Genomic DNA, 15,448 nt, shown 5'->3' with positions numbered 1-15,448 from the left:
TATTTTTAAGGATGTACAAGAGGGGGGGCTTTTCGTAAACTTATAAAGGAAGCTGAATTAACTATTCAAACAAGCGAGGTGGCCAATGAGGATGGCCCATCGTTATATTCACTGTTCACCACCTTCCCCAAAAGATGAATGAGGAAGTCACTGTTATTAAAATCATGGGTATGAGTGGCCAGTTTCTTCCGGCCATCAAAGACTAAGACATTTGAAGTGACCGTTTCCTGGGGCCCGAGAGATGGAGAGCTACCATGGGCAGAAGCTCCAAGAGGTCCTGCCCCTGGAAAGCCCATTCCGAAGGCACCTTCCCACATCCTCCCTTACTTCCTCCAGTCTGAAGCAGCGGTCACCCTGATCCCCAGCCTCTGCCATCTCCTCGCTGGAAGGCAGCTGGCACCCAGGAAAGCTGAGCAGCAGCAAAAAGACAACCTGCGCGCCCATCTCTACAACCCCTCCCTCAGGCGTGTCGCACGTAGGCGCAGAAGAGGCAGCGAGTGCGCCTCGGTGCGGAGGCCCAGGGTAGCAGTCGCCGCGGGCGGTGCGTGATGAAACCTCCCCGGCGCATTACAGCAGAGTGCGCAGGCGAGCCGGGAGTCGGGCAAGGACGTGGGTTGAGAGCTGGTACCCAGACTCACCTGTTCTCCAAGACTAGGGTAGAGAATGCGGGGGAGGGGCAAGTAGTGCCAATGCCGGATGAGGGCCCGGTGACGCTAGGTGCCGCGCTCGCCTCTTCACCCTCCCCCAACCAAGCTAGCCCCCCAAACTAAGCCGTCGGGTTAACGAGGCCAAGAGCAGCAGTTCCTGTCCCGGGCCGGCGCGAGGGAGACGTGAGCGTGCACACGTACACACACAGCAGGGGGGAGAGGCGCTCCCAGCGGCGCCCAACTTTCTCCCTGCTTCCTCCAGTGGGGGAGATGTCAGCTGAGGGTGATCTGATTCCCAGGGTGCTTAAGGAGGGGGCTCCAAAAGAGGGAAAAAGGATGGAGAGAGAACGTCCTGGAATTTGGGGGTTTGGGCTTTTATTTTTGCATCAGGGAGCTGATGAGTAAAGGAAACCCTCAGCTGGGCGGAGTGGCGCTTAGGAAAAATGGAAGCGTGTGTTTGGAGATGCCTAAAGTTGTCTGTCAAGCTCTGGCCTCTGGAGCACGCGATGCTCCGCGGCCGCCTGACCCAAGGCTGCCTGGGCCTCCTAGCGACTCGCCAGGAAATGATGCAAGTCTGGATTGTCACCTGGATCCCTGAAGCCCAGACAGGAATCCGTCTGGATTGGGGGAGGGGCGAGACGAGACTCTCCAGGTGTTGCAGGACCCACCAAACCCGGGCAAAAAAAAAAAAAAAAGTGGGAGGTGAACTGTCTCTCGGGCCAAGTGCTTCGGGGTTTTGGCGCCTGTCTTCGAGCGCCTGTTCTTTAAACGCCAAGCGTCACGACGCTTAGGAATTCCCATCAGAGCTCAATTTGCTCGCACCATCTCTGTGCCCAGGTATCTGTTCCAATCTACCCAGGCCTCGGGGCTTAGAATGTCACTGAGTTCCAAAGAGGAAACTTTCCCAGCCGGAAGCGAGCCCTGAGGACGCTGTCCTAGTGAGGACCGACCCTCCCCGCCCTACCCCACCCCCTTTTCTTAATCTTTAGTTGCAACTGGGACTGGCATCCGCTTTGACTTTTTTTTTTTCCCCTCAGCCCGTTCGGCCATTGCCCCCGAGCACCCGCACACGCGCACGCGTCTCGGGCCTCGCTCACACACACACGCACGCAAAAGCGTGGCCGCCGCCAGGTCGGCAACTTTGTGGGGCGCTCGCCGCGGCGCTCCGCTTCCTCCCGTAGTAGTTGGCGCAGGCCCCGCCTCCCGGCTGTGTTGTCAAACGGGCCGGGGTCTCGGATTGGTCCAGCCTCCGGGACAACACCTGCTCGACTCCTTCATTCAAGTGACACCAGAGCTTCCAGGGATATTTGAGGCACCATCCCTGCCATCGCCGGGCACTCGCGGCGCCGCTAACGGCCTGGTCACATGCTCTCCGGAGAGCTACGGGAGGGCGCTGGGTAACCTCTATCCGAGCCGCGGCGAGGAGGAGGGAAGGGGCGAGCAAGGAGGAAGAGTGGGAGGAGGGGGAAAGCGGCGGAGGAGGAAGAAGAGGAGGAGGGGCGCACAAAGAATCCAGGTCTCCCGGCGGGAGGGTGATACCCAGAAACCATGTGTGCGGAGCGGCTGGGCCAGTTCGTGACCCTGGCTTTGGTGTTTGCCACCTTGGACCCGGCGCGGGGGACCGACGCCACGAACCCTCCGGAAGGTCCCCAAGACAGGGGCACCCAGCAGAAAGGCCGCCTGTCCCTGCAGAACACAGGTAAATGCGTGCGCCCTGCAGCCTGGAGCTGCCGGGGAAAACACGGTGCACGCCCGCAGCGCTCCCCGTGCGTTTAGCCCTAACCCGGCGACCCGAGCTCACCCCGGGCCGCGCAAACTCTTGGTGGCTCCGGACGTGCAGAGGGGAAGAACGAGGAGAAGCGAGGTCTGGGCCGGGCTCTGAGCGCCCGGAATCCGCACGTGCTAACAGGGTGATGAAATGGCTGAGGCAGGACTTGTTGCTGCTCTCCCCCAGGGCTGAGGGGAAATGAGGCAGCGCTTGGTGCTGCCAGTTCCAGCCAGAGTCCCAGGCCCCGCGCAAAGGCGCACTTCGTCCAGGCTAGCCCGTGCGAGACACCGAGAGTCCTCGGAACTGGGCTCGCCCTGCGCCCAGAGAACTTCTCTTCCAAGCCGGCCAGCCTGGCATGGACTGTCCCCCCCTTCCTTTAAAGATTACCGGACATCCCAGAACTTTGCTGGCCACTTAAATGGCATCAAGAACTTTTCCTTTGGGGGAGGGGGTTCGCAAAGGGTACCTCTATGATTCTGCCGCGGTCCCTTGCCCCTAGCCAGGTCAGCAAGGGAAGAAATGTTGACACGACCCAAATCGTGTGCCGGCCCTGCTCGCCGCCAAGCTGCAGCGCAGAGCCTGGCGTGCGGCACACCGGGCTGGCCTTCTTCCCAGCTCCCGGGAGAGAAAGAAACGTGTCTGCCGCTCGGCTCCTTGCTCACGCCCCCATCCCCGCTATCCCCCCCCCCCCGAGGGGGGGGCGTGTGAACGCGGCGGCCGTGGCGTGCGTGCGCTCCTTGCCTGAGCCGAAGTGCACAAATGCTGGTCAGGGGCGCCCAAGTGGGTGATCGCTGTCCCGCCCGCGGCCACGCGTGGAGTCAGTTCAGCCTCTCGGGCCCCGGTTGTCCAGGCGCGCAGTCGAGGGTCCCTCACCCGCCCTGGCCCTCAGTCTCTCGCTAGATTTCATCTGATACAGATTTTTCGACTCGAGCCCCGCCCTTCTTCCAAAAGACACTTTCTTAGTGTAATTTTGCGGTTGGTTTAAATCGTAGAACTGAGTGAGCCGAAGAGGGCTTGAGACTGCACTCCCGCAGCCTGACAGCTCCCATTCTGTCCTTTCAGGCTGACGAATTAGGACATCTTGGAAGAGGTAGCAGGCTCCCGGACCTCAGGGATTCTAGGGGATTAAGTGATATCTCACACCACACCAGATCCCTAATTAAAAGGAACCTCCAAAGTGAGTGGCAGCGGGTGGCCAGCCCCCACCTTCCTCCATTCTGAGGCTGTTGCCTGCCGCTGCAGCCTCTCTGACCTGGCATTTTTTAATGCGGGTGGTTTGGAGGCACGGCTTTAGTAGGAATCTTGTTTTGATTTTTAGGTGTTGAATCATAAAGCTGAATTGAAGTTGCCTTTTGGACGCTTTCGTCTGGGATCAGGAAGGAAATAGCCGGATCTTAAAGGCAGTGGCTTCTGCAGCCCCAAAAAGAAGGCCATTTAATTCATGAAATTCAGTCTTTTTAAATTCTTACTTTTCCCTGTGGGTTTCAAAAGCTGAAATATTTTCTGCTCTTAAACTGAGTATCCCCACATTTACTTCATAAAGTGGGAAAGAGAAAAGGGGGAAAAGAAAATGCTCAGACTAACCTCTGTGATATTTGTTATTTTGGGCTAATTTTACAAAAATTTACAAATATGAACTCTTTTCTATAAGTAGTAGTAAATAATAGCATTTTATTTCCCCGACCCCTTAGAATCTGAAATTGGAACAACTTTTCCCCTTTAATTTTCCTCTAGTAATATTTTTTTCATTTTAGCGGAGATCCAACACTGTTTGGTCAACGCCGGGGACGTGGGGTGTGGCGTGTTTGAATGTTTCGAGAACAATTCTTGTGAAATCTGGGGCTTACATGGGATTTGCATGACTTTTCTACACAACGCTGGAAAATTCGACGCCCAGGTAAAACATATAGCATGAAGAATATTCTGGGTTGGTGTGGCATGGTTGAAATATTGGCTCGAAAGACTTGCTCACACATTTCCTAAACTGTTATTTGAGACAGTTCGGGGCTCAAGGGAGTACAGAAGGGCACTGGAGTGTCTGCCATGCACCCCTGCTCTGCTCTCTGAAGCTGCTGGTAGGCCAAATCCTCCTGGATTCTTATGCCCTTACTGCATAGACAAAGCAGGCCTGATGTCAAAGTCACAGCCAGTAATAAAACACAGTGTCAGCTGGGCGGTGGTGGCTCACGCCTTTAATCCCAGCACTGGGGAGGCAGAGCCAGGCGGATCTCTGTGAGTTCGAGGCCAGCCTGGTCTACAGAGTGAGATCCAGGAAAGGCGCAAAGCTACACAGAGAAACCCTGTCTCGAAAAAACAAAAAACAGGCCGGGCGGTGGTGGCGCACGCCTTTAATCCCAGCACTCGGGAGGCAGAGCCAGGTGGATCTCTGAGTTCGAGGCCAGCCTGGACTACCAAGTGAGTTCCAGGAAAGGCGCAAAGCTACACAGAGAAACCCTGTCTCGAAAAACCAAAAAAAAAAAAAAAAAAAAAAACAAAAACAACAGTGTCTGGACAACTAGAACCCAGTCCCCGAAAGTGCGTTAGGAAGAGAAGGCTGAGGTGGTAGCTGCAGGTAGCATAGGCTCTTCTAGCTATATGTGGGCAGGCAGCCAAGACAATTCACAGCCTCCAAACAGCACTGAGCAGTCTCCTCTCCCACTCTGAAAAGTCAAAACCTTGACTGACTCTCACTTGTTCTATAGTCAGAGCTGAATCTGCCTCAGATTCCCAAGGTAGAGTTGAGTTGCTGCTCAGGGCAGAAAACCAATAAGCAAGCTGATGGTCCCAGCACAGAGGGCCCACATTAGTGTTTAGATGGCATGTAGTATTAGCTCGTCTTCGTTTTCTGCCCTGGCTCTCAGCCCTGATGAAACACCCTGTTGTTACATCTCATAAACTTCCTCTCCCATTCATTGGAGCATAGTGACTAAGTTTGGAGGAGGCCAACAGTTGAGGTGTGATTCAGACACGTCACCAGTCACCATCCACTGACATCCTGTGGACAGCCTCACAAAGCAAGGCCCGGGAACCAGAAAGGGACGTGACGGGGCGGCAGCCCAAACTGCAGAGGATATGAGGTAGCAGAAGGGGAAACAGAAACGGAGGAAAGGGGAGAACTTTGAACTCCTTGCCGCTCCTTAGAAAGGTGCCCCCCTCAGAACCAACTGGAGCTAGGACACGCAATAGGAAATCCGGAAGAGAGGAGTATGTTGAGGGCCTTCCCACAGGATGTCAGAGAAGAATACTAAAAAAACAGATTGCCACAGCCCTCACATAAATCCATCTTCCTTGTTTTCTCAGCCAATGGGAGTATGTTCTCAAGTTAGAGGCGCCCCTTTCAAGACACTTCTCAGTGTATAACTACTGAGTAGAGTGAGAGCTGAGCCCTGCCCCCCACCAGATTTGGCCCCAGCTAGAAAATCGAAGGAAAGGGGGTGCCACAGAGTGGACACGTGTGCCACATGGGTTTTCAACCACCAGACACTATCTGTAGACATTTCTAAAGAGAAAACCAAAATAAATAAACATACTGGCTGGCTTCCCACTTCCAACCTAAACTGGTTCACTTTCTCAACTCAGTGATTTCTAGGCCTGCCTTTAAAAAAAAAAAGTTAGCTCCTCAGATAGCCTATTTCCATATTTCCATAGTAATTGAAGGGAGATTCCTGGGTAGATACCCAGCAGTGCCTCCAGGCCAGGGAGGTTGGTAAGAGGAAAATAGGGAACTTACCCCCACATCCCGACAGCTGTCTCCTTTCTAGTCTTGGCACAATCGGCTGAGGTTACCAGGAAGGAGAGCTGTGAGCCACATGTATGCCTGCCTGGCTGCCTCGCCCCTCTGAGGCAGAGCTGGGAGGATGCTATTTGATGTTCCTGTCCCACTCACATGCAAGCTAGATGCCAGGTGGGCCTTTTAGAGGCTATAATCCTAACAGTTTAAAAGCAAAGAATGTTCCTCCTGGAAGCATGAGAAAAGGAGACAAGGCCATGAGCTGGAGCACTGGAACTAAATGGGAGGCTCCAGGAGCACTGCTTCCCAGGGATGGAACACAAACAAGGACTGTGCTCCTCCTGCTGATACTGGCAGTGGAGTTGTAGCCAGATTCCCTGGTGTTCCAGGGAATCTGCTACCAGGCGGTTACCGCCCAGCTGCCTGGAGGATGCCCCAGTTTCAGGGAAACTAGAAGAGAGGCAGATCTGTTAGTGTGCAGAGCTCACATCCACCCTGGCCTGACGACAGGGATGTCCTGTCACTCTTGCATGTAGCCTCCCACCTGGAACCACATCAATCCGAGTGGAACCTTGGCCCTCTGAGATGAAAAACTTAAACACAGCATAAGACTGGCACATGCCATCCTGGCTAGTGACAAAAATCTCGTCTCCTCTGTCCCCCTCCCTTCTGTGTTCTCTATCCTCAGGGAAAGTCATTCATCAAGGATGCCTTGAGGTGCAAGGCCCATGCCCTGCGGCACAGATTTGGCTGCATCAGCAGGAAGTGCCCGGCAATTAAGGAGATGGTCTTCCAGTTGCAGAGGGAATGCTATCTCAAGCATGATCTGTGCTCGGCAGCACAGGGGAACATCGGTGTGATTGTGGAGATGATAAATTTCAAGGACCTCCTGCTGCATGAGTGAGTAGCACCCCAATCCCCAGGAGAATGGGAGGAATGGTCTCCTGGCAAGGGTGGGGTCCTGGGGGCTGGAAATGTGTTTGAGGATGCTACTTTTGGAGATGGACTCCCTTCAAGTGGGTACTGCTGTGGTGTGCCCCAGAAAGCTAGAAAGCCTCAGGAACTCATCAGATTTGAAGTCCCCACGAACAGAAACAGACCATTATTTTCACTCAGTACAAACCTCAGAAGCACTCCATCCTCCCCACGGCCAAGTCCTGACTGGTTGCTGCCTGATGGGAGTCAGAACAACAGTCGGTGCATACTAAAGGTTCCCTGCCTTTAGGTGCTAGGCGCTACGCCAAGTGTGTTACATGCAATGTCCACCCAGTCCTCACATCAACCCTTTATATCTCCGAAATCTCACCACAGAAGAGAAAACTGAGCCCTACTGAGGTGCAGGACTCACAGTTAGGGGAGCAAAGCTGGGGGCTGGGGTCCAGGCAGCCTGGCAGCAGCAGGCAGCAGCAGCTAGGCCATCAAAGGCTCCAATCTCCCCGGCAGCTCTTTCCGCCTTTAGAGCCCCTTTCCCTCCCCTTTCCCCTTCTCTAACTCCGCAGAAAACACAAAACATCAGGAACTTTAGTCGGCTAACCGTGCATGCTAAAATGGACTTGAAGAGTCACGATCCAATGATAGAACCAAATCATCGCATTCCTTGACATTTACCCAGCTGTAGGATCCTGGATCTTGCAGAGCAGTAAAGCACACTGACACAACACCATTGTTTCTAGCACACAGCACAGTCCATGGACCCCAAAGACGGAGATATAGATGGGAAAGGAAGCCACCAGTTCAGCCAACCAGTGCCGACCGACCCCTGCCCCCTTTGTTCTTCCAAACATTTGCAAAGGAGCAATGAGATCGACGATAGTGATTATCTTTTATCTATCCATGGATTCCCACATTTGCCTTTCCCAACCAACTGCAAGACTGAAATTAGCATCTCCATGTCAGAGAGAGGAAGGCTAGTGAAGCCAAGAACCTTTAAGGTTCTTCCTCCTGAGAACTGATTCCTACTTTGCAGCTGGGGATTGGTAGTGCACACTCTCCTCTCATGATCCACAGGGGATGGTTCAGGGACCTCCCCCACACCTCCACATTCAGGAATGAGGAGGTCTCAGATAAATTGGAGTTTGATAAATTGATGGGGTGTTTGCATATGACTCAGCACCCTCCCATGGACTCTGGATGACTTGGACCTAGAGGCAATGCAACTGCTGTGGAAATAGTTGTTAGTGCACAGTGCTTAGGAAACGACGGCAGGAAAAGTCTGCTTTAGTAGGTACAAGGGCAGGATGCTTCCAAGACATTGACCTGTGGTTGGCTAGTTGAATCCGCAGACACAGAGCTGTGTATAACTGAAACTCCATGTGAGGAATAGGCCAGCAGCCAGAATGTCAACTGCCATGCTCCTCCCTGACCTGTTCTAATTAGACCTGCTAAGTTCATGGGTCTTCATGTATGACAAGGGCTTCTTCCTTTTCCTAATTTCTACCTCATCGTCACCAGAGAGTACTGTGACATCCCTCAAGGTGCTCTTGAAAGAGGCACATGATCATGGCCAAGGAACCTCTGTCTTAGTAGCATATTTAAGATGGTCTTGAGAGAGGGAGGTTGGGGACCTGCTATAGTCCTATGATATATTCATGGAGTGTGTGGAGTGTTGGTATCTTCTAAAGAAAGGTCTTTGGGAAAAGTGAAGGCTTTCAATTTTGGGGAACACACACCCCACCCTAGTATTTAGAAAGGGTTAGAGCACTGTGGTGGCTAGTGTCTCTCCCACAGGAACATGGCTTCCAGGCCAGGGACTCTTGTTTCAAAGGATCCCCTAAACCATTTAGAACAAGCAACAGCAGCCAGCACTGGCCTGCTCTGCAGAAGCAGGTGGCCGACCCTGTGCAGAAGGTGTGGGCGTCTTGAGAACATTGCCAGGAGGCCAGCCGTGTGCGGGGCCTCCTTCTCCTGCTAAGCCAGGACTTCTGGGCAGTGAGTTTGGGCCAAACTCCAGCTCCTTGTAACCCTCCACTCCCCATGGCCACGCAGCGATGAAATGCCCCAGCTTAACTGATTAAAGGATCCTTTCAGTCCCAAAATACCAAGAAAGCCATCTCAGAGTGTGTGGCAACAGTCACAAACAAGCGAGTGTGAGCCAACTTTGCCTTTCGCTTTAAAGAGGAGGAAGTCGGTTGCTGCGGAATCCAAACCACCCCATTCCTCTCCAGTGCTTATGCAGGGGTGGCAGCGGCGTCCAATCTGCTGCAAGCTGCCCCTGTCACTGCCGCCTGTCCACCCCACTCTCTCTTTATCGTCTGCCTCCCCCTAGCTGTGGTCAGCCTCCACTGGCCTCGGCACACCCTGTCACCAGGTGCTGGCAGCCATCAAGGGTTTGGAGCCTCAGGCACATCCCCCTCCTTCAGCCTTGCTGACACTTAGTTGAGTGCTGGGTTTTGTCACCAGACAGGCTCAGCCTGCAGCCTAAGAAGGCAGCCTGCCAACCCAAAGCACGGCTTAGATTAATTTACTTGGCCACACACGCCCTCCCCACAGGACTCAGCTTCGTCCTTGAGAGAGAAGACAGCAAGCCGAGGAGAGGGGGACTAGTCCTGCCTCAGGAGGTCGGTGTCTGCCTTACAGGTCCAGGGTTCAGTGGCAGACACACCATGATGGGGAAGACCCAGGAGACAACTGTATTCCTGAGAGAATCTTTTAAAGTATAGACGCTTAAAGGAGAGAGTCAGTTCAGAATCCCAGGTCGACCCAAGTGACCAAACATCTTGCTCCCCTTTTGCGGATGGACTCAGTGGGTTTGAGCTTCCTAAAACAGTGTTTGTTTTCAAAAGATGGAGGGGGCATGAACAGCTTTCAGCACCCCTTTCTATGTGCTCCAGAGACATTGCCGTACTGTCCTTGCCGCTGGCAGAAGCCTGCTTGAAAGAGGCTAAGAACCTTGCCCACCAGCCTTGCGCAAACTGTGATGCCAAAGAAATCAAGTAGGCCTCAAAACACAGTTCCAGAACATTCCTTCTGGCTGTTCTCAGCCCAGGCCAGGCCTTCCTTGCCTAGGATTTCCCAAATGGGACTTTCCTTTTCCCTCTTCCTGGTTCTTACGTCGTCCTCGAAGTAAGGGCAGTTCCGACTTGAGGAGTGACTAGCAAAGACAGCATTGGCCGTGGCACACATCTTAGTACCTAATGCTGCTTTTTTTACAGCACAAGTTGCCAACTTGCAGAGAAAAATCACAAGGGCCCTAGGGGAGCCATCCAAGTGTCAGCTCAAGCCTTGGGGAGGAGAGGACACCTTTGCTCCTTAGAGATGGCTGCATATCCCACAGTGATTTCCACGGGGGGGGGGGGGGGGGGGGGGGGACACAGGGGACGGGACCTTATGTCATGGGCAGATTTGTCCAGGACTTAACTCTAGTTAGCCACACAAAGTCACATGAAGCATCCCACATCTTCTTGGATCTTAAAAGGCCAGTGAGAGTTAAGGAAGGCTCAGTGACTTAGGCCCTGAGAACTCGCTGATAGAGACATGCTTTACCAGGTAGGCCCATAAATGTAAAAAGCGGGCACACTTCTGTCCCGAGTGAAGTCCTCCAGCAATTTGGCTAAAGAATAACTCAGGGGAGCCAATACAGGTGGAGAATACGGCTCTGAGCCCAGAACAGAGCGTGTTGGTTTCACAGAGAGCTGCTCTCATTCTGGACATGGGGGCCCTGACAGCCCACCCTCATTCCAATGCAGAGAGCATCCTGGCTGACTGAAAGGGCAATGGGCAGTGTTCCCAACTCCCTGGTACCTTCAAAGGGAGAACTACAGGGAGGTGACCCCACAGGGAAGTGGTCCAGCCCATCTCAGTCCATCCCAGATTCTCCCAGACAGAGACACATCCATACCCACCAGTTTTCCAAAAGGCCCTTTATTGTGAGCCTAAGTCAGAGGCACAGAGACAGGGAAAGTGACCTCAGAAGACCCTCACTGATGCCACCTGGGAGGGGCAAATATGGGGGCTCCTGAAAGCTGCTTGGGAACCCCTTAGCCCAACACTTTCTGGATTCTTCACTGAAAACACACAAACACACACACCAATTTGATATTAAAGGCCCTTCACCGTTTGCCAAGATTGTCTCCACTCCAGCCAAAACTCAGCAGCTCCTGTAGCCTGGATGTGCCCAGGACACCCTTGCTCTCCTGTTCACACAGCTGCTCTGCCTGAAATGCCTACCTTAATGTCCTAACCCTCAGCTTCCCTCCTTTGATTCCACACACTGTCGGTGGCCCTTTGTCCTGGGGCTCTACACCTGTCTGAGGAGCAGGAACCTGCCTTAATACTCTCCATTGCCTGCCGTAGAACCTAGTCCACAAAGATACCCACTGAACCCAAGTTAAGCACTGTCTTGGCCTAGTCACAATGCCCCAGGGCTCCGTTAGGACATGCTCCAACATTAGTCTTTCTTCCTCTGCTCAAATCTCTAGGCCCTATGTGGACCTCGTGAATCTGCTGCTGACCTGTGGGGAAGATGTGAAGGAGGCCGTCACCCGCAGTGTCCAGGCTCAGTGTGAGCAGAACTGGGGAGGCCTGTGCTCCATCCTGAGTTTCTGCACCTCCAACATACAGAGACCTCCCACCGCAGTTCCTGAGCATCAGCCCCTGGCAGACAGGGTCCAACTCCCCAGGCCTCACCACCGGGACACAGGCCACCACCTATCAGAAGCCAGCAGAGGCGCCAAGGGTGAGCGAGGGAGCAAAAGCCACCCAAATGCCCATGCCCGAGGTGGAGCAGGTGGCCAGAGCGCCCAGGGACCTTCTGGAAGCAGCGAGTGGGAAGACGAACAGTCTGAGTATTCCGATATCCGGAGGTGAAATGAAAACCTGGCCACGAAAGCTTTCCTCCAGGCCGTCCATTTTCTTACCTATGGACATTCCAAACATTTACCATTAAAGAGGGGGTATGTCACACGCAGGATGTGTGCGAATTGTGGACTTCATGCAGGTGTATGAACAGGTGAGACGGAGACTCCAGGGCGGCAGGGTCCCAGGTGCCTGGTGGATTGGCACCTACTTAAGCTTATTCAAAGGAGTGCTGCCGGCGGTCCGCCTTGTGACTTTGTCCCTTTCGGTCCGTGGGAGCTAGTGGGTGGCTGAGGTGTGCTCTGTTGGGGGGAGGTCAGACGGGGAGGGGAGGGGCCACACATGGGTGCCAGGCCCTACCTACCGTTTCCAGTGCCGTCTGCAGGAACCAGGGCACCTGGGTTCCGGGGCAGGCGTGAGTGGGAGGTGTAGCTGTTGAGGAAGAGGAAGAGCAGAGAGGATGCTGGGGCTTATCCATGCTCAGTGCCAAACTGAGTTAGTGTCGTGTGTGGGACCTTGTGTTTCAGAGCTGCTGGGAGGGACGTGGGGTAGTGCATTTTCTGTGGGTCATTTCTGAGCCATTGTTCTGTCGGGGCGACACCTGAAGGAGTGGCCCCTGTCTGTTTATTTTGATCACTGCTTCGGATCTCAATTTTACTTTTTTTTTTTTTTTTTTTTTTAAACCCATTGACATTTATACGTCTGTCATCTAAATAAATGGCTTTCAAACCACACAACTGGGTCACCAAAACCAGCTCAAAGGAGGAAGAAAACGAACCCCAGCCCATGTCTGGAGGGGAAATTGTTGTGAGTTCTAGTTCAAAAAGAGCTGAAATAGCACTATCCCCATGTGGGCTTCTACCATCTGGAACAGACGGATACCTTGAGGGAAAAGGACATACCGGGGTCCTTTCCTTAGGCAGCCATCCCTAGAATTGTACTGTCTCAGCTCGAACTCAGCCGAGTCCTATGGGCCTGTACATTGAATCTGTGTGGCCAAGTTGGAAACCAGCCTCTGCAAGCCCAAAGAGAGAAAGGCGTGGAGACCACTAAGGAAATTGCCTTTGGGGAATACCACCCTCTGCATACTTGGGCTTTACTCTCTAAGAGACAGGGCTTTCCACGGCCAAAGCAGAAGTTCAGCCACAAGGACCGAAGTGGGTGGACGAGAGGAAGGCCAAAGCGGGGGAGAAGGGACCTGTGGCGGCAACGGCACTAAGATCGTTCTCGGGCTGTCACGGTTACCACTTTTGCAGCCGGCACACACAGCACCCAGTGCCGTAGGACTACGGGGTATCCTGGACCCAGGTCTCTAGAGCAAGGCTCAACCAGCTTTTTCTAGGAAGGGCCAAATAGTAATTAGAGAGTTTCAGTTCGGCAAGCCACATGGTTTCTGCTGCTGCTAGCCAGCTCTGCCCTGACATCACAAACGCACCCTCGGCTGCACTAATGAAGGGCTGGGCTCTGTTCCGCTACGATTTTCTTCAACAGGCACCCAGCTGGACTTGGCTCACAGACCGTACACAGCATGCTCCCTGTTCTAGGGAGTGGGGATGAACAGCATGCATTCTGCCTTACCCAGCTACTCCAGTTCTCTCTGGAAGGACCCCGAGGCCAGAGACAGCCACACTGCTCTAGCACTTCCCGGAAGTGGGCTGGTGTCTGTCTCTCCAGGCAGGATCCAATCTCAATCTCTCATAGGCTATGCTTGGAAACAAGACAAAACAAAATATCATTTGGGAAGGGGGTGGGAGGGTGACACGCTGGAAAACCCCCAGAAATATGTGGGGCTGCAGAGAGGACAGGAGCATATGTGCATTTGATCCAGGTCTGCCGGGAAGGAAGGAGGCCCGGCGTGCCAGGCTCTGCCACGGGAAATGAATGTACATTGCGGGGCTCTCATGCCGAGTGGTCGTGTGGCACCTTGACTTTTTCTGCTTACATCACTCACAAACATTCTCCGCCGTCTCTGGCTCAGCTGCTCATGGGTCGCCGGCGTCCGGACTGGGTTCATCAGTGTCTTGTGTTCACTTACTGATGTTCGTTTGTGGTTTCTACTGTAAGTATTTGTCCTTTGTATTTTTTATCTCCGTGCCTTCCCCTAAAGGCACAAACTCACTTTGTATGTTCATTCGAACCCACGACTGATCTCTGTTGTGTATTTTCATGCCTTTGTCGTCCCTTCCCCCTCCAAAAGTAAAAAAAAAGTGCCATTTCATGACCCCTCGTGTGATTAGAAACACAGAATATATTTATCCCTCCGGTCCTTTTGCTCAAAATTGTCCAAATTCTTGTGTGCCTCGTGAAGGCGTTCGTTCCCAGTCTAAATGTGAGTGAGGCAGCTGTTGAAAATGGCCCCTCTTTAGGCTTCATGCTTCATACACATTTACTGGAGAGCCTTCCTGTGAGGAAGGATGTGGGTCTCCAAATAAAGCTGCAGTGTTTATTTTGAGCGTCGAATCTTAACGAGATGATGTGAACACCTCTCCTTTGTATCAATAAATAGCCCTGTTATTCTAAAATGAGAGGGGCCAAAGACAGCAAAACGCTGACAGCCCAAACCCGAATAAACAGGAGACACCAGCCCAGAACTGCAGTCCGTGGTCTTCACACAGGAGCGGAAACTCCAGTCCTGGCAAAGGGCATCTCAGAAACAACATGGAGACGATGCTCCTGGCACCACCTCCTAAGGAAGAATAGGACCACAGTACCACGTGGGTTTCCCAAGTCAGTGTCTGCTTCTGTATGGAGTTAGCTGACAGGGCCTGGGCCCTGTCACACTGTGTTGTTTTCCTTCAAGCATTAATAAAGGCTTTAAATAAACGGCTTGCACTTGAGCGGTATTATTTCTGGGGAGCCTTAATGTGAGGTGCAAAGGGAGATAACTGAACGGGAGGGCTGTTGACATTGCTTATACTGCATACTTGTGGGAGAGAAGCCAGGTGAAGAAGCCCCGCCACACCTCTCAGGACTTCCCCATCCCAGGAACTCTGGCCAAGGCCCCACAGAGCCACCGAGACAAAGAGGAAGAGGAATTCTCTGCCACGGGCCTAGAAATGCCACCCTTATCCCAACTCGCTTGTCCAAGCTCACTCTGCTGTCATCTTCCAGCGCCGCCCTCCCGTTCTTTCAGACTGAGGCTGCAGCCCCTGCCTTCAGCTTAGTCACTTGGTGGCTTGGAACATGGTGAGTCGCTGGCCACCTCCCTCAGGACACTTGGCTAGCACTGCAAAGCCAGGCTGGAGCTGTTCCTCACTACAGCATGCATGGCCACGGTGCCCGCCCGTTATGCCCGGCATCCCTGTGGATATCAAGCAAATATTACCCCGTCCTGAGTCCCACAGTCTCAATTACTGTCCCCATTTTGCAGACAAAGGAGTCCAGGTGGGCCATTGTTTCAGCAGGTGAAAGGCTCTTTTGCTGTCAAGCGTGGTGACCTGAGTTCAATCCCTGGGACCCTCCTGGTGGAAGTAGAGAACCAACTCCTGAAAGTTGTCCTCCAGTGTCCAC

At 53.2% G+C, this 15,448-nt stretch overlaps 1 protein-coding gene across 1 annotated transcript; it reads left to right on the top strand.

The window, feature by feature from the left end:
- Positions 1 to 1,903: 1,903 nt before the first annotated feature.
- Stc2 (stanniocalcin 2) lies at positions 1,904 to 12,603 on the top strand. Its single transcript, XM_006978864.4, has 4 exons — positions 1,904 to 2,346; positions 4,170 to 4,312; positions 6,834 to 7,045; positions 11,563 to 12,603. The coding sequence occupies exons 1-4, from the start codon at positions 2,196 to 2,198 to the stop codon at positions 11,948 to 11,950; spliced, it is 894 nt and encodes a 297-aa protein (XP_006978926.2). The 5' UTR covers positions 1,904 to 2,195; the 3' UTR covers positions 11,951 to 12,603.
- Positions 12,604 to 15,448: the final 2,845 nt, after the last annotated feature.

This window comes from Peromyscus maniculatus, chromosome 8 (assembly GCF_049852395.1).
Source record: "Peromyscus maniculatus bairdii isolate BWxNUB_F1_BW_parent chromosome 8, HU_Pman_BW_mat_3.1, whole genome shotgun sequence".
NCBI lineage: Eukaryota > Metazoa > Chordata > Mammalia > Rodentia > Cricetidae > Peromyscus > Peromyscus maniculatus.
Note: the sequence above shows the minus strand (reverse complement) of the source record. Positions and strands in the feature narration are given on the sequence as shown.

Coding starts and splice junctions, on each gene's coding strand:
- Stc2 (XM_006978864.4), top strand. CDS start 2,196: ATGTGTGCGGAGCGGCTGGGCCAGTTCGTGACCCTGGCTTTGGTGTTT. Junction 4,313..6,833: donor CTGGAAAATTCGACGCCCAG/GTAAAACATATA, acceptor CTCTATCCTCAG/GGAAAGTCATTCATCAAGGA. Junction 7,046..11,562: donor AAGGACCTCCTGCTGCATGA/GTGAGTAGCACC, acceptor TCAAATCTCTAG/GCCCTATGTGGACCTCGTGA.